The sequence below is a fragment of the Panthera leo genome, chromosome E2 (assembly GCF_018350215.1).
Source record: "Panthera leo isolate Ple1 chromosome E2, P.leo_Ple1_pat1.1, whole genome shotgun sequence".
Lineage (NCBI taxonomy): Eukaryota > Metazoa > Chordata > Mammalia > Carnivora > Felidae > Panthera > Panthera leo.
Genome location: NC_056693.1, coordinates 58,114,701 through 58,141,148, shown reverse-complemented (window position 1 = coordinate 58,141,148; position 26,448 = coordinate 58,114,701). Strand labels below are relative to the sequence as shown.

General features: G+C 59.4%; 1 protein-coding gene, 1 long non-coding RNA gene and 1 other non-coding gene across 7 annotated transcripts in view; 2 read left to right on the top strand and 1 right to left on the bottom strand.

Annotated features, from left to right (window-relative positions):
* The first annotated feature begins 6,040 nt into the window (after positions 1-6,040).
* The window catches only part of CE2H16orf74 (chromosome E2 C16orf74 homolog), a 30,618-nt gene continuing 10,210 nt past the window's right edge, over positions 6,041-26,448 (top strand). Inside the window, exons 1-2 of one of the 4 annotated variants that reach the window (XM_042920977.1) lie at positions 6,041-6,213; positions 16,739-16,784. In XM_042920977.1, the coding sequence (XP_042776911.1) occupies positions 16,757-16,784 (28 nt within the window). In that variant the 5' untranslated portion in view covers positions 6,041-6,213; positions 16,739-16,756. Of the gene's footprint in view, positions 6,214-16,084; positions 16,340-16,474; positions 16,785-26,448 lie in introns of those variants that run through there. The other 3 variants (XM_042920978.1, XM_042920976.1, XM_042920975.1) reach the window with 3 other exon arrangements.
* On the top strand, positions 8,019-8,091 carry TRNAE-CUC. Its single transcript has one exon. It is a non-coding gene; the product is annotated as a tRNA-Glu (tRNA).
* Positions 18,117-24,931, bottom strand: LOC122209201. 2 transcript variants are annotated; one of them, XR_006197493.1, is made up of 4 exons: positions 24,762-24,931; positions 24,274-24,606; positions 19,286-21,409; positions 18,117-19,117 (listed from the first exon to the last, which is right to left on the bottom strand). It is a non-coding gene; the product is annotated as an uncharacterized LOC122209201 (long non-coding RNA). The 2 variants fall into 2 exon arrangements; XR_006197492.1 differs by lacking the exon at positions 18,117-19,117 and having other exon boundaries at positions 19,207-21,409.

Genomic DNA, 26,448 nt, shown 5'->3' with positions numbered 1-26,448 from the left:
CTGCCGGCCCCCAGCCAAGCCCTCACAGCATCCCGCAGGGGCACAAGGGCCCTGGCATTTGAGGAGCGTTGAGGAGGGAGCCAGACCCAGCCTGGGGCATGAAGAGGGGGCGTCTCAGCCTCCCCCAGGGTGGGGTTGAGCCCCTGTGGCCCTGCTGACGACCTCAGAGCAGCAAGGGCTCTCGGGGAGGGACCCTGTGGGGCAGACAGCCCAGCACAGACCGTCCCCCCGTGCAGCCACCTAGTTAGTCCCCGTCTCCTGGGGCCTGTCTCCCCAGGGCCTGTGTTTCTTTTTTAACTTTTACTTAGGGAATTTTCAAACATATATGTGGAGACATTTGAAGAAAACTGAATTATCGTTGTAAGACTCACATTGGCAAGAGTGTCTCCAGCCAGTGTTTATTTATATCTAGAACACTTATTGTGTCCTGTGTGAAGGAGAACGCACTTATCTGCATTTCGCTTAATATATGAAATGAATACAAAGGAAAAGTTGCGATTTAAAAAGGGAGAGGATGGCACAACCAGTCCCATGGACCCGGCCCCCGGCCCCGGCCGTGGCCTCGCCAGGGCCGCTCCCGTCCACCCTCCCATCCGCGGAATAAACTCCAGGCGCCCCATCCCCAATCTCCAGTCCCATGGCCCACGTTCCCAACGTCCCGCAGCACGGTGCGAGCACATGCACGCACACCAAAGCTCCCTCGGAAAGAAAGAGCCAGCTGCCACTCACCCCGTGCTGGAGGGTCCTGGCGAGAGAGGCCAGCCCTGCCCCTCTCCAGCCCGGCATCCTTGGTCCACCTCTCCCAGCCCCATTTCCGCATCTGTAAAATGGGATGTCGAGGCCCGCCGCCTGGCAAGGCGCCTCCAGAGGCAAACCCAGACAACTGCAGACCGTCTGTGAGTGCACAGGTACCCAGCAGGGCACAGCAGGACGGTCAGCCTCACAGCCAGGAGGACAGGCAGGGAAGGGGATGAGATTGGGGAGGGGGACACCCAGAGCTTCGGGTATCTGTCACAGCAACAACAGAAACAGAAAGCAAATATAGCAAGTTGTAGGTGTACATTTTCTCATGCTCTGTGCTTTTTTGGACATGTGGAATAATTCATAAATCTAACTGCAACAAACTAAGGCCAAGCTCAAACAAAGCATTAACTCAGATCACATCTATGCTTGGCACTTCGTAGAAGCTTGTCTCAGCAATCTGTTGCCGTGTAACAAATGTCCCAAAACTAAGTGGCTTGAAACAACGACTGTGTTCTATTTCCTCCCAGTTCTGTGGGATGCGTGGGCTCGGCCAGGTGGTTCTTGGGCAGCTCATGACACAGGCTGGGGCTGCTGTCACCTGATGGGGACTTGCCATTGTCAGATGACCCAGATCCCTCCAAGCCACCCGTGACTCGGTGGTGCTCCCAGGGTACAGGGTGGTTGCATCACAGTGACCAGGAAGACCCAAGCTTCTCAGACCCATGTGGGGTCTTCTAGGAGGCCAGACTGCACGAACACCGCCCCCCAACCCCAACCCTGTGCCATATCACAGGCTGTCCTGCGATCATCCCAGATCGCAGCCCACCCTTGGTCCCTGCTGAGACTCGGGCCTGCCTGATGTCCGTCTAGGCCCAGAAAGTGTCCGGAACAACCACACCTCCCCTCCTCTCCGTGGCCTCTGGCCCCATCTCCTGATGCAGCCCAGATGGGGACTGTCACCCTCCTCCATGCAGCCCCTCTGTGACAGCTGAGAAGGGCCCCAAGTGACCAGGTCACAGAGACAGGACCAGCTCCTCCCCGTATCTGGGCACGGCACCCTCGGAGAGGGGCTCTCCCCTATAGCTCCCCCGGCCAACTGCGCTGGTTGGCATTTTGGCAGATGGCTCCCTTTGGGAATGGGCCCCAGCGTCTGGGATGCGTCTGGTCCCCCATTGCCCCAGAACCCTTCTGAGGACTTGTAATTCTTCGTTCACTCATTCACACTCCATTCTCCCTGAAGCGTGGAGTGCCTGCACTCTGCCAACCATGTGACCGTCAGCAAAGCAGACCTGGTCCCTGCCTCCTGGGGGCTTACCTGCTGGTGACAGACAGACCTTCAGCGGCATGGCCGGTGAACCCACGACAGGCTGAGGTTCCACACTGGCAAAGGGACCCTTGCTCAGAGCTCTGGAAGTCAGGAGGGGCCGGCGGGGCTAGGGCAGTGGGGGAGGAGATGTTTCAGGAGGAGGAAGTTGTCCTACAACTGTGCTCCCTTTTCCGCCCTCCTTGGGACCTGCCCTGAAGCCAGAATCCCCGAAGCTAGCGTTTCCTCCTGATGCCCTCCAGAGGCTTCCCGAAAGGCCACCTTCTGCAAAGTGTTAGCTCCCCGCCACCACCCTTCACAGCCTCCTAACCATTTTAGTTTCCTTCTCAGTGCGCAGCCCCTAATGTCCACGGGGCTAGGGCTCTCGACGGTCTTGTTCACCCACTAGAGCCCAGAGCCTCTGGCACGTGCAGGCACCCGGTCAGGGCTGGGGACTCTTGCTGAATCCCGCACAGGAAGCTGTTGCTGGGTTCATCCCCAGGGGAGGGGCCGGGCCGGGAGGAATTGCTCCCACCGTCCTGCTTCCTCCGCAGACCAAGGGGTTTGGGGCTGAAAAGGAAGGGCTTTGGGGACAGGTGTCAGGGGCCTGACTTCACAGCCGCCCAGCCAGGCCCACACCTAAGGAAGCCTCCCCTGGCCTGCACCACCTGCCTTTTCCCGAAGCTCCAGGTGATTCTGGTCACAGGCCTGGTGTGGGGCCCCCGGCCTGCAGGTTCAAGGCTGCCCACTCCTCTCTTCAGTAACGGCTGCTTCCAGGTGGGGGTGCAAGGTGAGCCTCCACTCCCAGAACCCACCCCACCTCCACACCAAGCCCAAGCTCCAGGGGGTGGGTACCTCACCCGGCTGCCAGGAGAACAGTGTCCACATAGGCCCTCTCTCTTTCTTCTCTCTCTCTCTTTTTTTCTTTTAAACCAAAATCTTTTTATTTTTGGAAATTTTCTTTTTTCTTTTCTTAAAGATTTATTTAAGTGATGTCTACACCCAATGTGGAGCTCTAGCTCACGACCCCGAGATCAAGAGTCATAAGCTCCACCGACTAAGCCCGTCAGGTGCTTCTCTTGGGAAAGTTGCAAACACACACTCAAGTGGAGCGAACAGCCTGATGAACATCCACGTAACTTCGACAATTATCCACGTTTCCCGTCATTTGCTTTGTCTCTCTCCTCCCCCTTTTTATTTTCCTGGACACCTTTAAAGCAAACTGCTTCTCATACCAAATTGACCCATAAATACACTTCCATACGCATCGCTAACAGGAGCTTTTAAAAGCACAATGATACCACTGCCATATCTATTAAAATCAGTAATAATTTCTTTTTTTTAGTTTAAATTCAAGTTCATTGACGTACAGTGGAGTCTTGGCTTCGGGAGTAGAATCCAGTGACCCATCTCTTACCTACAACACCCAGAGCTCCTCCCAGCAAGTGGCCTCCTCAGTGCCCATCCCCCACCCACCTCCCTTGTCAACCCTCAGTTTGCTCTCCGTATTTAGGAGTCTCTTACAATTTGCCTTCTTCTCCGTTTTTATCGTAGTTTTCCTTCCCTTCCCCTACGTCCGGCTGTTTCTCAAATTCATCATTTCTTAGTATTATCTAATACCCAGACCCTGTTCCTTTTTCCACTGTTACCTCACAAATACCTTTCCGTGGCAGGTCTGTGCATATCAGGATCTGCACACGTGTCACACACGGCACTTGGTTGATGTGTCCCTAAGTCCCCAGTCTGCCAAGTGGACCCTGCCGTTAGACTCGAGGTTCTCCACGGGAGCAGCCACTGCGTGTCACCTGGGAGTTTTTAGAAAACACCCATACCTGGGCTCTGCCTTCCCTGGGGTGAGCCTGGGCCTGGGTGTTTGCCTTATGCATTTTCATTTATCTGCTTGTTCACCTCCCCCCCGGGAACCGCTGGAATCCACTCAGGGGATGAGCAGGTGATTGCGCCCCCCAGTGGACAGGTGTGGAGCTGTCACAAGTTGCAAAGGGGGAGGTGATGCTAGTGGGATCAGGGGGTGACGGCCAGGGATGCCGTTCAGTATCCCACAGTGCCCAGGACAGCCCCCACGACAGAGAATGACCCAGCCCCGGAAGGATATCAATGTCAAGTGCAGACCCTGAGCGGTTCGGACACACTGAAGCACAACCCCTCCTGTTCCCCAGGGAGGAGCGGGGGGGGGGGGGGGGGGGGGGGGGGGGGGGGGGGGGGGGGGGGGGGGGGGGCAGGGGAGGAGCAAGTTTAAACTGGATTGTTTGCATTCCTCACCTCAACCCTTGCTGTTGACAAAACGCATCCTCCTGGCCGCCTCTCAGTAGCAACCCCCAACCTCCCGCCCTGAATGGGGACAAAGTCTCTCCCGCAGCCCACTAGCTGGCCTGTGCCGCAGCCCCCTGGGGAAATGGAGAGAGCATCAGTGTCTCCCCCTCGCAGGGCCCGTCCTGAGCAGGTGATGACGTGGGGGTTTCGTGCATAGGTGACGCCGTCACTGACAGTGATCCTACACGCTGGGGTTCCCCGGTGCCTGACGCAGAGTAAGTGCTCCAAAAGGTTTTGTAGACACGAATAGATCCCCATTTGTCCCTTGTGGAAACCGAGGCCCGGAAATGCTGATCTCACAATGAGCATCCGTTCAGCCGGCTGAGGACTTCTCTGCCTGCTGGAAAGGCCTCGCTGGTCTCCACCTGGCAGGAACAAGGCCCTGGTGGCTGTGCCCACCGTCCCCAGGGCCTCCCCCACACCTGTGTTGCCACCATTGAAGGAGACAATTCCGAGCAGCCCTGCCCCACAGCTCACAGCCAGGACACAGACCCTGGGCAGCCCACCTTCCCTCCCAGTGGGGACCCATGGAAGGAGCATCCTGTCCCTGACCCTGCCCCCTTCTGTCCTTTCGGGAGGGGAACAGGATACATTTCTACCTGTCACTCCTGACTTTGATACAAAAAGATTGCAGCATTTTTAGGAATGACTCAAAGGGCGAACACAGCTAGGATGCTGACTCTATTTCCTGCAACTCAATTCTTTCCTGCTTTCGCCAAGGGAGTGTCACTGTCCTGCTCTGTGACTCAGTTTCCCCTTCCAAGCCTCCAGAAGTACACACAGCACAGGGTGTGGAGACCTTGGGCGTGTTAGATGGAGCTGGCATGAGGGACTTCTGCAGGGACAGAAAGAACCCATGGGAGGGGACGCTTTTGTTCCTCCTGGCTAGCTGGGTGGGTGCCAGCCGAGACCTCCACACCAGGGAGCCTCCTAAGAAACCCATTTGGATAAAAGATCTCTGTACCCACCGGGAGGGGAACTGGGGAGTTACTCCCAGCTGGGTATCAGCAAATATCTGAAGCTGTCACCTCCAGAGGTGAAGAGTGATAGCGCGGGCAGAGAGCAGAGGGGCCAGACCCCGACACCAGGGAGGCTTCCTTTTGATCACGAGGGCCATCCGAGGCCCCGTAGCTCCCCTAAGACGTGGGGGCACGTTGCTTACTTGTCCCCAGGGCCCCGCGCAGGGGTAGGGGACTGGGGATGGCGGGATGTTGGAGCCTCCCCTCCCTGCAGCCGGGCGACGGGGCCGACTCAAGTATGACCACACGGTACGGGGTGACCCCGGAGCCCCTCTCCACACACCGCCGCCGCCCCCCCTCCCCCCCGGGCAGGGGTGCACGGCTTCAGGGAGCTTGGCACCCAGCCCCGGGGAGGGGCCCACACTTTCCTTGGGCCCCACCCTCCTCCTCCTCCTCCTCCTCCTCCTCCTCCGGGCAGGGCGAGAGGAAACTGAAGCGGGAGGCCGGAGGCGCGGGCGCCGGGCGCGCCCCTGGCACGGTCGGCGGGAGGCGGTGGGCGGGCCTGCTCCGCCCCCGCGCCCGGGCCGAGCGATCCGGCGCCCGCGGGCGGGGCGGGGCTGCGGGCGGCACCGCCCCGAGGGGCCGGGGAGGGGAGGGGGGGCGGGAGGCGTGCTCGCGGCGGCGGCGGCGGCCAGGAGCGCCGGCCGGGGCGGAGCGGGGACCCCAGTGCGCTACCCGGCCCGGGCCATGACCCCCGCTGCTCTCTCTTGCAGGCTCGTCGCCGCGGCCCCCGGAGCCCGGCCGCCGCCGCCACCAGCGCCCGGGTGGGCCCCGTGCGCCCCGGGCGCGGCTCCGCAGTGAGCCCCCCAGGAAGCGGTGAGTGCCCCGCGCTGCCCGCCCACCCCTTCCAGTGGACGCCGCGGTCCCCGAGAGCCGCAGTCCCCCCCCCCCCGAGCGGCGTCCACGCCCCGCCGGCTCCCGCGGCGGGAAGGGCGCGCCCGGGGAGGCCAGAGGGTCCCCGGGGGCGGTGGGGGGAGGGGGGCGGGGAACCCTCGCGGGCCCGGACGTCCCCCTAACTTCTCGCAGACTTTTCTGCGGACACGCGGGCTGGGGCAGAGTTGGGCCCCTCTGGCCGTGTTGCAACTTACACGGGGCGGGTGGGGGGTGTGTCCGCGCGTGGCCGCCTCTGGCCCCCCACTCTCCAGCCGACACCCCGCGCTGTCACGAGTTCCTCGGGAATGGGCCAGACCGCCATTCCTCAGAGCTGGAAAGGAGCCCAGCCGGGGGTGGGGGCAGGAGGCCTCGAGAGGAACCATTTCCCCTCGATCGAGTATTTCAAACTATATTATTTATGAGCCGCCTCACTTAGGGGCCCCCTCGGCTCCCAGGGCATCAAAGCAGGTTTGCAACCGCAAAGGGCGACCAGTGTGAACGCACGCGCGCCTTCTCCGGGCAGGCAGAGCTCAGCGGAACCCGGGGAGGCTCTCATTAAGGGAGACCCGCAGCTCCGCTCGCTCGGCCGCGTGGGGGGCGGGGTCAAGGGCGGTCGGACTGTCCCGCGGCGCCGGGTTCTGGGGCCTGGGTGGAACCCACAGCAGGGTCAGCCTGTGCCGGCTGAGCAGCCAGCGGGGAGATGGAAGGCAGCGGGATGAAGGCACTTCTGAGATCGTGCAGCCTTTGTGGGACGAACGCCCCACTTTACAGATGAGGAAGCTGAGGCTCAGAGAGGCGCGGCTGGACTGGCAGGCCCTGGTGTTTCCTGCCCAGCCCCCAAGGATCCCTGCACCAGCCCTCCCACTTACCGTGTCCAGGCCACACCCACCTTGGGTTCTTCGTCCCCACCCTGGGTACCGGTTCCTCCGGATGGATGGCAGGGTGGGAGGGAGGGAGGGAAGCAGTGTATTTATGGAAAGACTTAATCCCTCTGCAAGCCCCAAGGAGGCTGAAAGCTTCACCACCTAATCTCCTCTCCCTGGAAGCCCTTGCTGGTGGGGTGCAACTCAGTGGGCGCTGAGCCGGAGTTTAGGTCCCCTCTGAGGACTTGAGCCTGGAACTTGCCCTCAGCTGGTATGGAAAGAGAGCAGTGCTATTGAACATGGAGCGAGCCCTGCCGTCCCAGACCCCGTGGTGGGAGCTGGTCCCATCACCTGTGTTGTTCCTTCTCATCCTCTGACCGGATACTGGTGTTATCCCCATTTTACAGATGAGGACACAGAGGCTTGTGAAGGTCATGGGGCGGGAAAGAGGCAAGGCCAGGCCCCTGGGACCACCAAGTGCAACCCCCCCCCCCCACCACCCATTAAAATATTATCACGGTACAGTATACACAGCCACAGTCTTCCCTGGGAGCCAGGGCTGGTTCCTTGTCCCCCACAGGCAGTGCGCATCGTTTACTTTTCTCTTTACACTGAAAACCTTCAGGAGGTGAGCTGGCAGGTACTCACTGCTGTGGGCTGGTAGTTTGTGGCTCCTGTCATCAAGGCTGCTGGAAAGAAACAATTGCATGGGGCGCCTGGGTGGCTCAGTCAGTTGAGCGTCCGGCTTCGGCTCAGGTCACGATCTCTGGTTTGTGAGTTCGAGCCCCACGTCGGGCTCTGTGCTGACAGCTCAGAGCCTGGAGCCTGCTTCAGATTCTGTGTCTCCCTCTCTCTCTCTCTCAAAAATAAACATAAAAATGGGGCGCCTGGCTAGCTCAGGTGGTAGAGCATGAGACTCTCGATCTCAGGGTTGTGAGTTCAAGCCCCATGTTGGGTATAGAGAGTACCTAAATATAAAATTAAAAAAAAAAACCAACATAAAAAAAATTTTTTTTAAACAAACAATTGCGTGTTTTGGGGGCACCTGGCTGGCTCAGTCAGAAGAGCAAATGATTCTTGATCTCAAGGTTGTGAGTTCGAGCCCCACCATGGGTGTGGAGCTTACTTAAAAAAAAATGTTTTTAATTGCGTGTTTTTTATTTTAATGATTATTTATTTTGAGAGAGAAAGGCAGGGAGAAAGGGAGAGAGAGAATCCCAAGCAGGCTCTGCACTGTCAGGGCAGAGCCTGACGTGGGGCTCAGACCCACGCACTGTGAGATCATGACCTGCCTGGGTCGAAATCAGGAATCGGATGCTCAGCTGACTAAGCCACCCAGGAGCCCTTTTAATCACATGTTTTAAAATTAACCCGTGGTTCATTAACCATTATCTTGACTTCTAACAGCATACTTATTATTTTGAAATAAACACTTTTATTGGCATATGACATTTGAAAAGGTACGCAAACCATAAGCATTGAACTTGACCACACAGAGGCCCGAGCAGGCAGTGGGCAAGTATTTTGCTCAAAGTTACACGGTCAATCACAGGGAAGCACCCTGTGCCGGGACAGAATAGTAGCTGGCAGTGTCAGTGTGTGCCCTGCCCCCCCATCCTCTCTCACTTGCTGCTGGCCCCTGGCAGCTGTCCCCGGGCTCTCTGTCCCCGCGCTGTCTCTCGGAGAGGAGCTCACAGCCTCCTGCAGGCCCACGGGCAAAGGCCAGGAGATGTTCATGTTTTGCACTCTGTGTACCAGGATGGGAGGCGTGTTAATGCTCATAGCATCTGTTCCCGGCACAGACCCTCTGGCTGGAATTGCAGGAATTCTAAGCCTGTGACAAAAAGAAAGTGCCTTTTCTAAAGAAGGAAGAAAACCAAGATGTTCCCTGTGCCTACGGGGAGCCCAGAGTGCCCAGCCTGTTCGTATCTGCTCCCCTGTGTTTGCAACACGGACCTAGGTGTGGACAGCTTGCCCAGGTCCCCCCAACCCCCCACCCCCGCTGGCTGGGAGCGGCACCTGGTTCCCTCCTGCCGTGGGCCCACCCACTTGGGCAGAGTGTCGCATTCCTCAGCTATGATGCTTCCCCCTTGCCCCCTCCCTGGGCTTCAGGTGAGGTCTTTGTTCAGGAGGCGCCACCTCGAGAGGGTTATTCTGATCTCTTCCGGGAGGTGGCTCTGCAGAGACCAGGGTCAGACTTCCAGCTGGACTCTGCCTTTCACTCACTTTCCCTCTCTGGGTCTCCGTGTCCTCATCTGGGAGACCCATGTTAGAACGACGGCCGCCTCTGTGTCGAGCTGCCGGCTCTCGCAAATAAGAATTCGGGATGCCCGTGGCTGCCTCTGTCGGTGGAGCGTGTGCCTCCTGATCTTGGGGTCACGAGTTCGAGCCCCACATTGGGGGTAGAGATTACTTAAACTCTTTTTTACTGTTACTGTTTTAATTTCATTTTTTTAATTAAAAAGGTGTTTTAATGTTTATTCACCTTTGAGAGAAAGAGAGAGAGAGAGAGCATGGGGAGGAGACGGGCAGAGAGAGGGAGACACAGAATCCGAAGCAGGCTCCAGGCTCTGAGCTGTCAGCACCGAGCCTGACGCGGGGCTCGAACCCAGGAGTCGCGAGATCGTGGCCTGAGCCGAAGTTGAACTTAACTGAATGAGCCACCCAGGCACCCCTATTTTTTATTTTTTTAATTTTAGAGAGAGGCAGAATTGCGAGCAGGGGAGAGGGGTAGGGAGAGAGAGAGAATTTTAAGCAGGTTCCATGCTCAGCACAGAGCCCAACACGGGGCTCAATCCCACTGCCCTGGGATGGTGACCCGAGCCGAAATAACAGTCAGATGCTCAATTGACTGAGTCACCCAGGTGCCCCCAAAATAAAATTTTTAAGGGGCACCTGGCTGGCTTAGTTGGTAGAGCATGGGACTCTTAATCCCAGCATTGTGAGTTCAAGTCCCACATTGGATGTGGTGGCTCAGTCGGTTAAGCGTCCGACTTCGGCTCAGGTCATGATCTCACAGTTTTGTGGGTTCAAGCCCCGCGTCTGGCTCTGTGCTGACAGCTCAGAGCCTGGAGCCTGCTTTGGATTCTGTGTCTCTTGGCCTCTCCCCCACTCACGCTCTCTCTCTCAAAAATAAGCACTTTAAAAAAAGAAAAGACAATCTTTAAAAAAAACAAACAAACCAGGATGCCCAGTTAGTTTTCAATTGCAGATAAATGATGAAGGATTTTTAATATGAGTATGTCCCGTGCCGTAATTGGACACTCTATATTTTATCAGGAACCGTTTATCTACGGCCACTTCCAACCCTAGACCTGTATGATTCACTCCAGAAAGATTTTATCTCCCCCTCTAGAGCCCGGCTTCTGAGCTGCAAAAGTAGGAACTGAAGGGAATCAGCAGACAGACCCCCAGGGGCCAGCCTTCTAGAAGTAGGCACCTCCCCGCCCGCTCCGGCCCCCCAGCCAGCCGGCGCGTCGCCTTAATTTTTCTGCTCTGTGCAGAGAACAAACCGGTTGACTTTTCCCTTTGCAAACCCGTAGGTGAGCCGGCAGGCACTCACTGCTGTGGGCCGGTGGTAGTGTCTTGAAGGCTGCTGTGAAAACAGGCACAGACAACTTGGCCAAGCGTGTCCTTGCCCTGGAGATGCTCATGGTTTCAGAGAACGCCGTGTGGTGTGCAAAGAGCTGATCCCCATCTATCTTGATGGCGCAGAGGAGGGACAGGGCCCCCCCACCCACCGCGGGAGGAAGGAAGTTTGTATCATTGCCTGTCCCTGTTGTGGCCGTTTGGCGTAGGGGGATTTTTATGCCTGGGTGCAAGAAAGAACCTGTTCTACTTCAAGCTGTTGTGCAAATAATTAACAATCTGATATTTCCAAGGGAACATAAACAGCCCGATTCAAGATGAAAGGGAGGTTTTTCACACTCCTGCAAAAGTGTGAAAGAGAGAACATTTATACCTAAACTAGCCTGACTGCACTTGGAGCCCAGGGGGGGACCCCTCCCGCTAGATCTCCTTTCTCCCATTAAATCGTTACTTTCTAAAAAATTGTAGGGGTTTTATTTATTTTTGAGAGGGAGACAGAGTGTAAGCGGGGGAGGGGCAGAGAGAGAAGGAGACACAGAATCCGAAGCAGGCCCCGAGCTGTCAGCACAAAGCCCGACGACACTGGGCTCGAACTCACCAGCTGTGAGATCAGGACCCGAGCCAAAGTCAGACGCTCAACCGACTGAGCCACCCGGGCGCCCCTGAGTGGAGTAATTTTTATAATCATCTCGGCTCACGAATTGGCTTTTTATTTATTTATTTATTAACGTTTATTTACTTTTGAGACAGAGAGACAGAGCATGAACGGGGGAAGGTCAGAGAGAGAGGGAGACACAGAATCTGAAACAGGCTCCAGGCTCTGAGCTGTCAGCTCAGAGCCCAACGCGGGGCTCGAACTCACGAACCGTGAGATCATGACCTGAGCCGAAGTCGGACGCTCGACCGACTGAGCCACCCAGGCGCCCCAAGACTTGGCTTTTTTAAAAGCGTTCGCTTGATATCAGTCAGCTGTCGTTGCCGTGAGAATGACCGTGAAGGCAGGCCTCCACTCACACAGGTGTAGAATCAAGCTTCAGCCCGTCCCACGCGGGGCCTCTCCCACGCAGCATCCGTGGCCTCTTCCGGGCTGGCCCTCCGCCCCCAGCCCCCACCCCCCACCCCAGAGGGAGTGGATCACCGCGGGGAGCACCTCCTCCTCTGGACCCAGCTCGGGATGCCCCGGGCAGTCTTCTAATGCAGTGCCCTCCCGGGACTGCTCCTTGACAGTGACTGACAGTGACAGTGGCCACCGTCCCTGCGGCTGGTGGCAGGATGCCTGTTTCACAGACCAGGACACAGAGCCTGGGGGGGCCGAACTTCAGAACCTCAGGCTCAGAGAGGGAAGTGCCTTGGCTGAGGTCACACAGCTCTTGGACCCCAGCTCTTCCTCGATCCCCAGGGCCACCCCCCACCTGCCGTCCACCTTCTGTCCTGTGGGGAGGGAGGAGCTGGACGAGGAGAGGCATGGCGGGACGCTGGGATGAGGAACGGTGCTTTGTGAACATTCTGCACCTGGGAATTCTAGAAAGCGGAGACACGACCCCTAGGTGCCACCTCCGCCTGACCCTGGTGCAGCTTCTTGTCCTGTGTCCCCGCACCAGCTGGGGCCTCGCCTGCTTCCCCTGCCTCTTGCCTCCTTTATCGGCTGTTCTTTCATCAACCTCCGTCCCTCCCCCCTCCCCACTTCCCTCCCCTTTCCCCCTCCCTCCCCCTCCTTCCCCTCCTCTTCCCCCCACCTCCCCTTTCCCCTCCCCCTTCCCCTTCTGTTCCCCCCTTATCCCCTCCCTCCATCCCACTCCTCTTCCTCTCCTCCCCCTCCCCCTTCCCCCTCCCTCCCACTTCCCCTCTCCCTTCCCCTCTGTCCCTCCTTATGCCCTCCCTCCATCCCACTCCTCTTACTATCCTCCCCCTCCCCCTTCCCCCTCCCTCCCATTTCCCCTCCCCCTTCCCCTCTGTCCCCCCCTTATCCCCTCCCTCCATCCCACTCCTCTTCCTCTCCTCCCCCTCCCCCTTCCTTTCCTCCCTCCCTCCCTTCTTCCTTTCTTCCCCCTTTCCTCCATCCTTCCCTCCCTCTCCCCTCCCCACTTCCTCCCCTCCTTCCCTGCTGGGTGTTTTGAGGTGGTTATTTTTAAACTTATTTATTTTGAGAAAGAGAGAGAGGGAGAGAGAAGGAGCAGGGGAGGGGCCGAGAGAGATGGGGAGAGAAAATCCAAAGCAGGCTCTGTGCTGTCAGTGGGGAGCCCAGCGTGGGGCTCTATCTCATGAACCACGATATCATGACCTGAGCTGAAATCAAGAGTCGGACGCTGAGCCGACTGAGCCCCCCTGGCGTCCCAAGACGGGTATCTTTTAAGCTACAAGGCAGCTCTGGGACGACACCTGTCAATTCGAGGCAACTCTTAGGGAGGTGGTGCTCCCGGCACAGCATAACACAGCCTCCAGGCACCAGAGCACACCTCCCACTGCATCAGAGAAGTTTCTAGGAAAACGGGGTCCGATGCACAAAACTTCCCGTGCCACCGCTGGGGGGCAGCGGTGTTGGGCACAGGGGCTGCGGGACCCCTGTTGTCTCTGCCGTTTTCTTCCCTGGTTGACTCCTGGAAAGAGTTTCAAGCTTCCAGAAAAGTTGCAAGAACACCAGGTGCCCCTCATGCCCTTCCCCAGAGATGAACGTTTGGCCACATTCTGCCTCTGCACATACACATGCGTGTTTTGACTTTCCAGCTGTGCAAGCTGAGAGTTCAGTTGCAGGCGTGATGGCCCTGGACCCTTGGGCGTGTGTGTCCTAGGGGCAGGAACCGTCTCTGACAGACTCGGTCCAGTGATAAAAATCAGAGAACTGAGCGTTGACCCCATACTGTTGCCTACAGATAATTGTCTTTTTTTTTTTTTTTTTTTTTACTCTTGTAGTGCTTTTCAAACAAACACAAAGGTACATAACGAATATTCCCACCTTTCAGTGTCGGCGCCCCTGCCCTGGTTGTGTCCTCCCCCTGCACCCACAGCACGGTGGTGGTTTTTCATCGCTTCCTCCAGGAAGACCTCATAAACCATTGTCTAAACCCTGGGATGCGGGGGGGGGGGGGGGGGCGTCTGGGGGGTCAGCCTGTTGAGCACTGGCTCTTGATTTCAGCTCAGGTCATGATTTCAAACTTCGTGGTATCGAGCCCCGCGTCCAGTCGGGCTCTGCACTGTCCAGAGCCTGCTTGGGATTCTCTCTCTCTGTCTCTCTCTCTCTGCCCCTCCCCTGCTCCTGGTCTCCCTCTCTCTCTGCCCCTCCCCTGCTCCTGCTCTCTCTCTCTCTCTCTCTCTGCCCCTCCCCTGCTCCTGCTCTCTCTCTGCCCCTCCCCCTGCTCCTGCACTTTCTATCTGCCCCTCCCCTGCTCCTGCTCTCCCTCTCTCTCTGCCCCTCCCCTGCTCCTGCTCTCTCTCTCCCTGCCCTTCCCCTGCTCCTGCTCTCTCTCTCTCTCAAAATAAATAGTTTTTTTTTAAAAATAATAACCCCTGAGATGGGATGCACGTGCGATCTGTCGGGTGCACTGTGGCCACCACTTGAGGACCACCCAGAAGTGCACAGTGACATCAGTGGGGTGCACCATACAAAGCGTGATGTCACGCGGGCTGCTTACAGTGGCCAGCGTGGGCCCTGGCTGTATTTGCTCGTGAGCCTGACCTCAGGGCTGCAGACCCCTGGGCCGGAGACCCAGCCCCGGGGAGGGTGGGGAGAGACAGAGGGAGGGTCTAGGCCACCCCCCTGCCTACCACTCCCCCTCCCAGCCCTGTGGTTGGAAGTGTTGTCGCTCTAGGGCCCAAAGTGCCGTGTTTGAATCCTGACCCCGCCACTTGCTATCCATAAGACCTTGTGCAAACTAACCTCTCTGTGCCTGTGTTTCCTCCTCTGTGAGGTGGGGATGGTCCCAACCCCTAAGGGCTGTTGGGAGCATTAACTGACCAGGAATCTCGGTCCAGGAGCTCTGGTGGGTGCTGGGCACACAGTGAACGCTCCAGAAATAACACCCGTTATTCTCACGGGCTCTCTCTTCCCCCAGCCCAGCCCTTCCTCTCCCCCTGAGGAAGGACACCCTTTCCATGGCATTTCGTCCTGCACATTAGAATCCCCTGGGGAGCTTTTAAAAATCCCAGTGCCAGGCCCACACCCCAGGCCAATTACCCCGGAATCTCTGGGGTGAGACCCAGGCATCGGTATTTTGCTAAGTGCCCAGGCGATCTTGCTGGGCCCCGTGCCTCGGCGGCTGTGCTGAGCCTCCCCTGCGTCTTGCTTGGATACAGCCCCCAAGACTGCAGGCAGGATGGGTCCCGAGAGCTGGCATTTCTCATGAGCTCCCGGCGATCACTTGCCCCAGGCCTCTGGGCCAGGACCACACTCGGGACAGCACAGCCCTGGAGAAAGACCCCCTGCTGGAAACCAAGACCTGTCCTCTCTCTGGGACTGTCATAAACCACAGCAGCTGACACTTCTTGAGCTTGAGCCTTGTGCCCCCCTGATAACTCAGTTTTCCATGCTGCTCAGTGACACCTCCAAGAGCATCCTCCCCATTTTAAAGATGAGGAAAGTGAAGTCCAGGTTGGTTGAGGAACCTGCCTGTGGTCAGCTGGCTGAGCCAGGCCCCGGCCAAGTCAGAGATGCTCCACGGCAGTCTGTCCCTCCCCTGCCCTGTCTCCCTCCCTGCCACTTGTGTCCCCAGCCCATCCCCCAGCAGATGTCTCCAGGCCACCTCCTTCCTGCCTGTCCCACATACCCAGCCTGGATGAAATCAGAGCCCTCCCCTTGGGTCCCTCCAAGTCCCCCCCCCCCGCCCCCCCATCTCCTGACCCTGCGTGTCTCCCGGACTTCCAGCCACTTCGCCACACCCTCACTGCCCCCCATCTTCCACGCTGAGACCCCACAATTTCTGGCCCAGAGCCAGCATCTCTGACCTTAACAGGCACACGACTCCCAGGGGGCCTTGTTAAAATACCGATTCATTTGGGTGTGCCCGAGATGCTGCATGACTGATAAGTTCCCAGGGGGGGACCAGCACAGCCCACGTCATGGACGCCTGGGGGACCCCAGCATTTCCTAGGCATCGGTGCCAGCCTCTGTGCAGGACGAGGAGATGATGGGCCCCCCTGCCGGCCCCCTCCATCCCTCTCCCCTCCCCAGCCTGGCACACAGGCAGCTCCCTGTGAAAGGAGGGATAAGCACCCCGCCCCCATCAACCCTCAGACACAAGGACCCTCAGAGGTGAAAACAAGAGCCTCGCCTTCCCTGGAAGGGCCTGCAAGCCTCACAGGCCCCTGGAGGGGCAGCCCCGGGGTTGGAACCCCAGCTCCCCTCTCCTAGGAAGCTGGCTGGCCTCGGGCAGGGGACACCAGCTCTCTGAGCCTTGATTTCCACATCTGTCAATGGGGAAGTCGTAACACCTCCCGGGGTTGTTGCTGCGGAGTGTCAGGCGCATACATCGTCAGCTGCCCCCTGTTTTATCCATCAGTCGGCCGGCAGATCGTGAGAACACTTGGGACAGTTTTAACTCCCACGGACTAAGGCCCGGGTGCCTCAATCTGTTAGATCTCCAAAGCACGCGCATTTATAAAGAGCGGCCGCACCATAACAGAAGGTGAGCCCGTCACGGCGGGCTCAGGGCCACCTGCAGGCTGACCAAGGGTTCCCCCCGCCCGCCCTGCTGCTTCTGAAGCCAGCAGCCCCTTAACGGAAAGGCCAGGTGGCTTCGGTTCCGAAGGGCGGCCCGACCACACCCTCACCTCAGCTGCACCCCACGCTCCAGGACCTCCAGTATATTTAGCTCCGAGGCGCCTGAAAGCTTTTTCCGCCAGCATAGGCTCATCTTTGAGCAAACTCAGCCCAGATGCAGCCAGCACGCACCCTGACCTCGCCAGTCACCGGCGGTTTCTCTCCCCACTACTTCCTGTTGTGCACCCGTGGGGCTGCGGTGGGGGGGGGGGGGGGGCTTGGCCGCACATGGCCAGCACCCAGCAAGCCCCTTCTCTCTCTGCAGGCCTGCGGACGCGCCGCCATGGGGCTTAAGCTGTCCTGCCTGAAAGGTAAGGGGGGCGGCTCCCCCACCAGCTCTTCTGGGGCCCAGGGAGGTAGGGGCCGTGCAGGAATGAGGCAGGAGAGAGCAGGAGGCACACCCCGGAGAGGGAGGGGGCACCGCCAGTCATGGCAGCATCTGTACACAGCAGGTGCCTTATACATGCGGGCTGTGGCTCTCAGCACTCCTCCTTCCCTGCCACTGGCAGGAGAGGAACGTGGCCACGGTGCCCTTGGGCCTTGGCTTCTCCCTCAGGGGGACTAATCCCAACCGCGGAGAGTAAGGGAGGAAGAGCCGGGCACACACGGCGTTTTTGCTCTGCACCCCGCGGGCCTGGTGTCACCGGCATAGGGGTTTCGGCCTGCCGGGGCCCGGGGAAGGCCCTAGAAGGACACAGCGTCACGGTGGCACGTGGTAGGTGTTAGCAGAGGCAGTGCAGACATCTGTCCTGTGCCCTAGCCCCTGATGTCCAGCCACGGTCTACAGGGAGACCTCTCCCCTTGAAGCCCGTTATTCAGTGACAGACGCCTCCCAGCCTGAAACCTGGGGGTCGTTCTGATGGCCCCTCCCTCGCCCATGTGGGTGGCATGCCTCGCAGAGCTGACTCACCTCCTGGATGTTTTGGGGGTGTCCCCGGCCCCATCCCTTCGCCGCAGGAAGTCAGGGGTGTGGGAAGGCCCGGGCCAGGCAGAAGGACCACCTTCAGTCCCCCTGCCGGGATGGGTGAGCTCAGGAGTGCATCTGATTGGCCCCGCTTCGGGTATGGGCCCCGCCCCTTGACCAGGGGGTGGGGCATCTTGGTGGACAGTTTCTCTAAGACGCGGAGCAGGTGCGCGGCAGTGGTTCCCCTGGACACCAACCGGGTGTCGTTTGCAAAGTGGGGACGGGGATGCTGGAGAGGCGGAAGCAGCCCACCTCCCTCCAGGGCCCGGCCCCTCTGAGGCCGCAGGCTGAGCCCACGCAGGAGTGGGGGGGGGGGCACCTGCTGAGCGCACACCTGGGGGGGAGGGGCACCTACTGAGCGCACACCTGGGGTGGGGGGGGGGAGGGCCAGCCGTCGCATCCAGACCCCGCCCTTGGAGCTCAAGGACCGTCATCCTTCAGGCTTCGCTGCGGGCCTCCCCGGCGCGGGGCACAGAGGAGGCATTCGGCGCCAGCTTATCGTTTTGGGTTTTAATCGTGGCAAAATGGACGTAACATAAAGTTCGCGCTCTTAACCATGTGTAAGCGGACAGTGAGGGCCGAGACATCAAGCGCACTCACGCTGTGTGCGGCCGAACCCCGCCTCCCCTTTGCGGACCGGAACTCTGCCCCCGCCCGCTGCACACCCTCCCTCCCCGCCCCCTCTCCCAGCCCCGCCTGCCGCCGCCCTTCCTTCTGTCTCTGTGAAAGCGCTTACCCCGGGCACCCGCGCACCTCATCTGAGTGGGTGGTACAGTATCGGTCCTCTTGTGACTGGCCTGCTTGACTCAGCATGATGTGCTCAGGGCATGATGAGCATGATGTGCTCAGGCCCTCCTTTTTCAGGCGGAGTGAGAGTGCCTCGCGTGCAGAGGCCACGTTTGGGGTACCCACTCAGCCCCCCACGGTCCAGGGCTTTGGGTTGCCGTCCCAGCACATCTCTGACAAGTAAACCGAGGCCTTGGAGGAACCTCTGGGGCCCAAGCAGGGGAGGACGCCCGGGCGCTGGGGACCACACCGCCGCCCTCTCTCCCCTCCCCGGCAGGGCAGCAGGCCGAATGCTCCTGGCGCTGGGAGCCTTTCAAAGGGCCACCTCCAGCCTGGCCCCCGAGGAGCCACCTGCCGGGACAGGGGCAGTGCCGTCGAGGGAGGTCTGCTCGCGTATTTTTCACTGTAGCTCTTAGGGGCGAGGCCTGCCACCAGCCACACCAGCCTCTCACAGCCGTGATCCCTGGAGGTGGCAGGCCACTCGAGAGGGACAGGCAGCGGGGCGGGGGAAGCTGGGCACAGGACCCGCTCTCGGTGCTTCACCAACACCACCCAGGCCGTCCTCCTCTGCGGAGCCTGAGTTGGACTCTTGCCGCCAGGGCCGTGCGCAGTGCACGCAGTTGTCCACCTTACCTCCTCTGCCCTCGCCGCCCGCAGAGGCGTGCCGTCACCCGGCCGTGGGGCCGAGACCCGTACGTGTTTAGTGTGGGCCCTGCGCGTCCTTCCACGCTCTGATGCCCGGGTCGCCTTCCGCCAACAGTTGGTCTTGGGTCATTTCCAGCTTGTTGCGTTTGTAAATGGTGCCGTTTTGGTCATCTTTCGTTTCCGATTTTGTTAACTGTTATTTCCTTTTTTTTTGTTCATTTATTTTTGAGAGCGGGAGAAAGGGCACAGCTGGGGAGGGGCAGAGAGAGAGGGAGACAGAGCGAGAATCCCGAGCAGGCTGAGCACTGTGAGTGCAGAGTCTGACAATGGGACTCGGACCCACGAACCGTGAGCTCGTGACCTGAGCCGAAGTCGAACGCTTAACCGACCAGGCCACCACGCCGCCCCTAAACTTACTACTTCCTTGGGATAAATTCCAGAAATCCGAGTGACCCAGTCACATAGTTAGGATCGATGGTGAATTCTCGATCAGAACTTGATGAGAAGTCCAAAACCAGGGTGCCCGCAGGGTCGCCACAGGACCTCCGCAGGCTCCAGGGGAAGGTCCTCCCTGCCTGCCTCTGTCCCCACACGGCCTCCTCCCTGTCTCTGTGTCCTTCCTCTTCTGGAGACACCTGTCCTTGCACTTAGAGCCAGCCTTAAATCCAGGATGATCTCATCACAACGTTCTTAACTAATCACATCTGCAAAGACCTTGTTTCCAAATAAGGTCGCGTTCCAGGTGGATGTGGATATGGGGGGACACCCGTCACCCCGCTGTGAGTCACTTCACCCCTGAGCCCCTTGCGCGAGGGGTGGGGGCGTGCCCTTCGGGCTGATGGCAGAGACCCCGCCCGAGGCAGGAGCTGGTGAGGGTGTGGTGTGGGAAAGGAACACGTCCTGGTTTCCTGTCCCCAAGGCGAGTGGGCACAGAGGAGCCCTGGGAGTGGGGTCCTGCTGCCCGAGGGCCTGGCGGGAGCAGCCGTGGCGACTGGGAGTGCTCCACTGTCCAAAGAGCTCCTCCCTCGTGCCCTCTCATCCAAGGATCCAAGGTCAGGCACGTGGCCGGCCTCGCCGTGAGCCAGGAGCTGCTCCTGGAATGGGTTCCCCGGATTTGCCTTTTAATCCTCACTACAGCTGGGCAGCGTAGGTAACTTCGCAGATGGGGAGACCGAGGCACAGGCCCCGGGTCACGTGGCCGGGCAGGAGGGGCGGGCTCAGCAGGCGGCAGGGAGGGGTGCGTGGTTTCCCCGTGCCTGAGCGTGGGGTGGCACTGCCCGGGAGACAGCACGGTAGGGCTGTGTGGTTCTCGGTGGGGTCCCCAGACCTGCAGCCTCAGCGTCATCTGGGAACCGGTCGGACGTGTGAGACCCTCCCAGACGACTGAGTCAGAAACTCGGGGAGCGGGGGGGAGGCGGTTAACAAACCCTCTGGGGGATTCCGGTGCCTGCTCAAGTTGGGGAAACACTGGTGACGGGGCTCTGGGGTTAGAGAGAGCTGAGTTCGGATCCCAGGTGTGCCCTAAGTGCAGCTTTGTGAAAATCCTTTCCTGTATCGGAGCCTCAGCTTCCCCATCTGTGAAGTGGAATGATGAGTGAGGACATCGCCTGGGCCAGGTTTTGAGAGTTGGAGATCGTACCCAGCAGACAGGGCTCCCGGGCCGGGCTGGTCCCAGCCGACTGTCCTTCTGGGGCCACCTGGGGCCAGGTGGGGCTGGGAGGAAAGGGGACCAGGAGACGGAGACTGCGTCCGGAGTTGGTGGCTTGGTCAAGTGTCTTAACGACTGTGTTTTAGAACAGTTTTAGATTTACAGGAAGTACAGTTTCAAATTTACAGTTTCGCCGAGAGTTAGCACACTGGCCCCTTCATCCGGGTCAGCAGATCAGTCCCGACAGGTTAGTATAGGTAGAGTCCATGCTTTGTTTGGGTTTTCCTCCATTTGCCCCTCAAGCCCCTTCGCTGTCCCATGAGCCCACCTTGCAACGACTTGTCACATCTCCTCAGTTTCCTCTGGTCGTGAGGGTTTCTCAGAAGCTCCTGTCTTCGTGACCTTGACCATCTTGAGGAGGACCGGCTGGCTGTTTGGGAGGACGGCCCACTGTTGGGATCTGGCCGATGTTGGGGTTTTTAGTCTCTTCTGAGCAGGTGACAATGGTGATGGTGGGGACAAGGGACACGGGCATGCCCTCCCCGGCGCCCCCGACTGCCCAGGGCATTTCTCCCTTGCAGGGGAATTGAGCAGGGGCTCAGAGCCTCTCCCCCACTCGGCCTGTAACCCAGGCATGGGGTGGTTGGGGCTGGCAGTCAGGATGCCCATTCTTCCGATTGGTGTCGGGAGGCCCAGGACTCACTGCGGGTCCCGGCGCAGATGAGAGTCACTCCGCGGCCCCGTCTAGGGCAGACGGTTGGTTCCAGCCGCCCGATGCTGCCGGTGGGGTCCGTCTGGGGACTGTTGATTGCACAAACATTGATTGCATCCCTACTGTGCGCTGACCCAGGGCTGGATACAGGGCTTCAGACAGGAGCAAGGCCGCTGTGCAGCTGGGAGAGAGGGGAAAGGGGGAGAGAGGGGGAGAGAGAGAGAGCGAGCGAGCGAGACTGAGAGAGAGAGAGAGAGAGAGCGCGACCCTGGCAGCAAGCAAGCCTGCGAGAGCTGGTCTGGGAGAGAGTGGGGAAGGAGAGCGGAGAGGAGCAGGTGCTCAAGGAGAGAAGAGGCCAGGTGGGAGGGGAAGAGGGCAGAACTTGGGCTTTACTCCAGTGGGGTCTGGGAGCTCCATGAACAGGGGGTTGTAAAGGCCTCCATTCAGCCGGTACATTTTCAGCAGTTTTCAGAAAGAGTTAGAGGCTTTATACCTTTGAAAGGAAGGCGACAGGTGGGGCTCACATGGGGACAGAAGATGGCCAAGGTCAGTGTCTCCGTTTACCGAGTGTTACTGTTCCTGTCTGTACAGTGGGCTGCGGCTTCCCGCCCATGGGGATCCTGGCGGGGGGTGGGGGGGGGGGCTAACCTTGCCGCCTACCCCTGCATCCCCCTTCCCATGGGGGACAGAGCCCAGACCAGCACTGTTCTGGCACGACCTTCTATCTGTGGTTGAGTGTCTGTTACATGCCAGGCACTGCACCGGACCCCAGGGAAGGGCAGTGAGCAGCTCAGAGTCCCTGCCCCCACGTAGGAGAGGCAGAAAGGAGTGTGTGAGCACGAGACCCAGATGGGTAGATTTTGCAGTGACGGCAGTAAAGGGAGGTAAAGTGGGGACGAGGCGGCTGAGGGCCTCTTGCCGTGCGTACGTCAGAGCCAGCCATGCAGAGGCAGTGTTCCAGGCAGAGGGAGCAGCAGGTGCAAAGGCCCTGAGACAGGAACATGTTGGGGGAGCTGATGAGCACTGAAGAAGGGCGTGTGGCAGGAATGAGGGGCCAAGCAGGAGGAGGTGAGGTCACGGGGGCAGGCAGGACCATGACAGCTGAGCCGTGGGACCCAGAACGTCTTTTATTAGTCACAGGAAGCAGGGAATCGGTGCAGACCAGGGGTCAAAGCATCCCCTGCCCTTCAGAATCACATGGATGGCTTTCAAAATGGTGCAGCCCTGGCTCGTTCCCGGGGGGGTTAGGACTCAGCTGGGGTGTGGGCCCTGGGCACCAGTGTGTTTACGAAGCCTTCCAGCTGATTCGCCTGTGCAGCCCAGGTTTGAGAACCACCGTTCGGATCCAGTGTCCTTGCTTTTCAGGTGGAGCTTGGGCCGGGGACTGGCTGTCCAAGGCGACAAGGTTAGCTTGGCTGCAAACCCAGAAGGCAGGGGCTCGGAGGGCGGGGAGACCCCCACCCACTCAGAGGAGGGGTGGGTAATCAGAGCCGGTCTTAAATGCTGAAGCAGATGGCAGTTCATCTGGCCGTGCCCTGTCCCCGCAGGAGAGCCCGAAGCCCTCCAGGCTCATGGCCAGGATCTAGCCCTGTGTCCTGCTCAGGCTGACCCCACCTGCACCCTGCTGTCCTAGGGAGGAAGGGAGGGGTTGCCGGGAGGGTCACAGTCAGGTTGCCCGGCCTGGGGCGCCCTGAAGGACCCATACCTAAGGTTGGCCGTGGAAGCCGGTGGCCCGAGGGCAGGCTTGGGCTTCTGAGCACCAGCTACGCCTCCACAGTCCCACCTGCTTGGACACACCTCCAGGGCTCTGTACCTGAGATGGCCCCACACAACTGTCCTAGATCAAGGGGGACGGGCCTTTTACCTGCCCATCTACCGGACGAGGTGGAGGGCTACGCCGGGAGGGGCATGATCTTGGGCAGAGCCGAGATGAGGGGAGTGTGGGTGTGCCTGGCCCTGAGCGCCTCGATCGCCACAGCTCGGCCCCTCCCCGCTTGACGGAGGGCAGGCCCTAGGGGCCCATCAGCAGGCAGCACTCCAGGTGGCTGGGGACTAGCCTGGTCCTGGGGGACAGGGCTGAGCCACAAAGGGACGGGCCCTGAGGACACCTGTCCTTGAAGTCATAGCCACCCCCACAGCCGGCCTCAGCTCCTGGCGGCCCACCCTGGCGTCCTGGCCGTGGGCCTTCCACGTGTGGGTCAGAAGTGTGGGCCATGCAGGCGAGAGCACGAAGGTGTGAAAAAGGACCGGCCGCTCTATCTGAGCAGCTGGAGAACCACACGCACGGTTCAGTGAAAGGAGCAAGGGGCGGGATGGGGGGGGGGGGTCTAATACCACCACTCGGTGGGAAAAAGGAACAGAATTTGCATGTGCAGACAGAGAATGTTCTGGAAGGAAGGGGACTCGCAAAGCAGTCACCACGGCTGTCTCAAAGTGAAGAAGCCTTGAAGAACAGGGTGCCTGGGGGGTGAGCTGAGAGCAGAACCTGGCGGGCTGGACTCCAGCTGCCAATGCTGCTGGCCTGGGAGGGGGACCAGCTAGACCCGGTGTCCCCACCCCAGGACTCTGTAGGGTTCACTGTGGGCTTCCCTGGGCCCGGTGACCACAATGGCCCACCTCTCTCCTTCCTACTACCTAAGTCTGTCTATGTTAGCCTTCCTTAGAAAGTGTTTTCTCTTTTTTATTGCTTTATTTTCTGAATACATAAAGTACCTCCATGGTACAGAATGTAAAATGTACCAAAAAATATGTTGGAAAGGGGCGCCTGGGTGGCTCAGTTGGCTAAGCATCTGGCTCTTGGTTTTGGCTCAGATCTCACAGTTCATGATCTCACGGTTCATGGATTCGAGCCCCGAGTTGGGCTCTGTGCTCACAGTGCAGAGCCTTCTTAGGATTCTCTCTCTCTCTCTCTCTCTCTCTCTCTCTCTCTGCCCCTCCCATGCTTTTCTCTCTCCCTCTCTCTCTCTCTCTCAATCGATCAGTCAATCAATAAACTTAAAAAAAAAAAAAAAGAGGATATGTAGTAAAGAGTAAGTCTGCCCTTACCTCTATCCTGACCACCTGCTTGGAGCCAGCCATGGTCACCGCTTCCTTGCGTCGCCTTCCAGAATATTCTATGTCTTCATGCGCAGACATGGTCTTGGGCGTACTCCTTTTCTTTTTCCAACGCGAGTGGTGGCAGTCGACCCGCCGTTAGGTAGGAGCGCGCCTGCCCTTGTCGCGTTGAGAGTGTTGCCACGTGGCCTCAGGAGTACCCACCGCGTGGGGAATGACTGAGCTAATGTAGCGCGAACGGCCTTTGTTTTCCTCGCTGGTCTCACGGGTGCAAAGTGGTATCTTGGGGAAGATTATGCGTCGTATCTTTCCTGAGAGAAAGGTCTGCGTGGACAGAGCAAAGACACAGGCTGTAAGGGAGCCACTGGGTGGAGTTTCACGCACCGGCCCACGGCCGCGTCCAGAAACAGAACGGTCCCCTAGGACCACTCCCCCGACCCCTGACGGCACCGATAGCTTCTCCTGTGCCTGATCTTTACCTGCCCGAGACCTCTGTGCGTGTCACCTGTCACCTGTCGTGTGGAGCAAGCAGCTTTGCGCTGCCCAGGCCACGCCTGAAACTTGTCTGAGACCCTCTCTGAAGTCACCGGGGAGCCCCATGTGTCCCGGGGCCCAAGGCGGAGGCCTCCGTTTCTGTGAAGTGAGGGCTGGTCTGCCCACCCCCCCCCCCCCCCCCCGCCCCAGGCGCCAACGTGAGGACCACGGGGGACGCTCTGGGGCAGAGCTGGTGCAGAGTTTCCTGTGTGTCAGCCTTGCATGTCCTGGGTCACCACCCAGAACTTTACAGCCGTCACGGTGCTGCCTCTGGTAGGATGGGCGTGTGCTGTGGGCGGTGGCCGTGTAATCAGGGGCAAGTGGGATGATTTGTCTTTGCCTCCGTTTCCCCCACCCCCTCAGGGCTGTGGTCTAGATAGTCCCAGGCGCGGCAGGCCCTCCATACGAGGTGCTGGGGGGTGGTCCTCCTTGTCTTCTCCCTCCACGGAGGCCGGTGTGCCCTCCGGCCGTGGGCGCCGCCACCCCTTGCCTGTGCAGAGCAGCAAGCGCTCTGAGAAGGCTCGCTGCGCTTGCCCTGGCATCAGGGTGCGCAGGGCAGTGGCAGGCAGGTAGCTCTGTGCCCAGCGGGCGCCAGATCCTGGAATGACGTGTGCCTGTCCTCAGGGCCCAGGCTCCCCAGGAGCTCACATGTTTGCTCAGGACAGTCCCGCTCACCGCCTGCCTCTGGGACTGGCAGGCATCGACTCGTGCGGTGGCCCCAGTGGCTGTGCTGACAGCCCTAATGATACGGCCCCGCCCACTAGTGGCCAGCGGGCCCCCACACACCTTCACTGAGCATCACGTGTCCTTACGGGAGCCCTGCGGGTTACAGGCCGGTCTCCTGGGTGAAAGCTCGCATCTGCGTCCTGGTAAGGGAGGCCGGGGCTAGCCCCCCTGCTGGGCACAGGGCGGCCCCCTCCACAAAACACAGCCTGTCCCAAACGTCAGCGGGGCCCCGGGCCCGTGCCAGGGGCTCTGCCTGCTTTCTTTGACTTTGTTCTCACCGCACCCTCACGCCCCTGGCCGAGACCCAGGGAGCCTTCCGGAGAGGCTCGGGGCCGGGAGCCCGCCAGAGTCCGCCCTGGCGCTGGGGGCAGGTGGGCGGGCCGAGGGGGGGCTGAGGGTGGCGGCCCCGTCCACCCCACCTGCCTGCCCTTCCCTCTCTCTCGTGCGTCTTCCCGGGCTCTTGCTCCCGCAGTTCATCCCTGACGCAAGCTGGGGCTTTTTCCTTAATTAAAAAGAGATTTAAAACATCCACTGCTGTCTCCACTGGGCCCAGGCTGCCTGGAAAAGGTAAAACCGCCCTCACTGCCCTGGCCTCATCCGTAATCATCGTGCAAGGCTTTCTGCTTAATTGGAATGAAAAAAAAAAAAAAAAAAAAATGAAGTGCGTCTGGAACCCTTGGAGGCATCTGTCGGCTTGTGTTTTGAAAGACCTGCGCTCAGTCCGACATCCGGTCAGGAGTTAGTGCTGGCCCCAGCGCACCCTGTTCCTGCCCCGGGGCCTTTGTGTGTGCAGGCTGGGGCTGACCCAAGTGCCCTCACCTTCCCCGCCTTTCTCCTTCCACTCTGTGATCAGCCTCTCCGGGCATCCCTGACTCCCACCGTCTAACACTATCCGGGGGCTCCTTC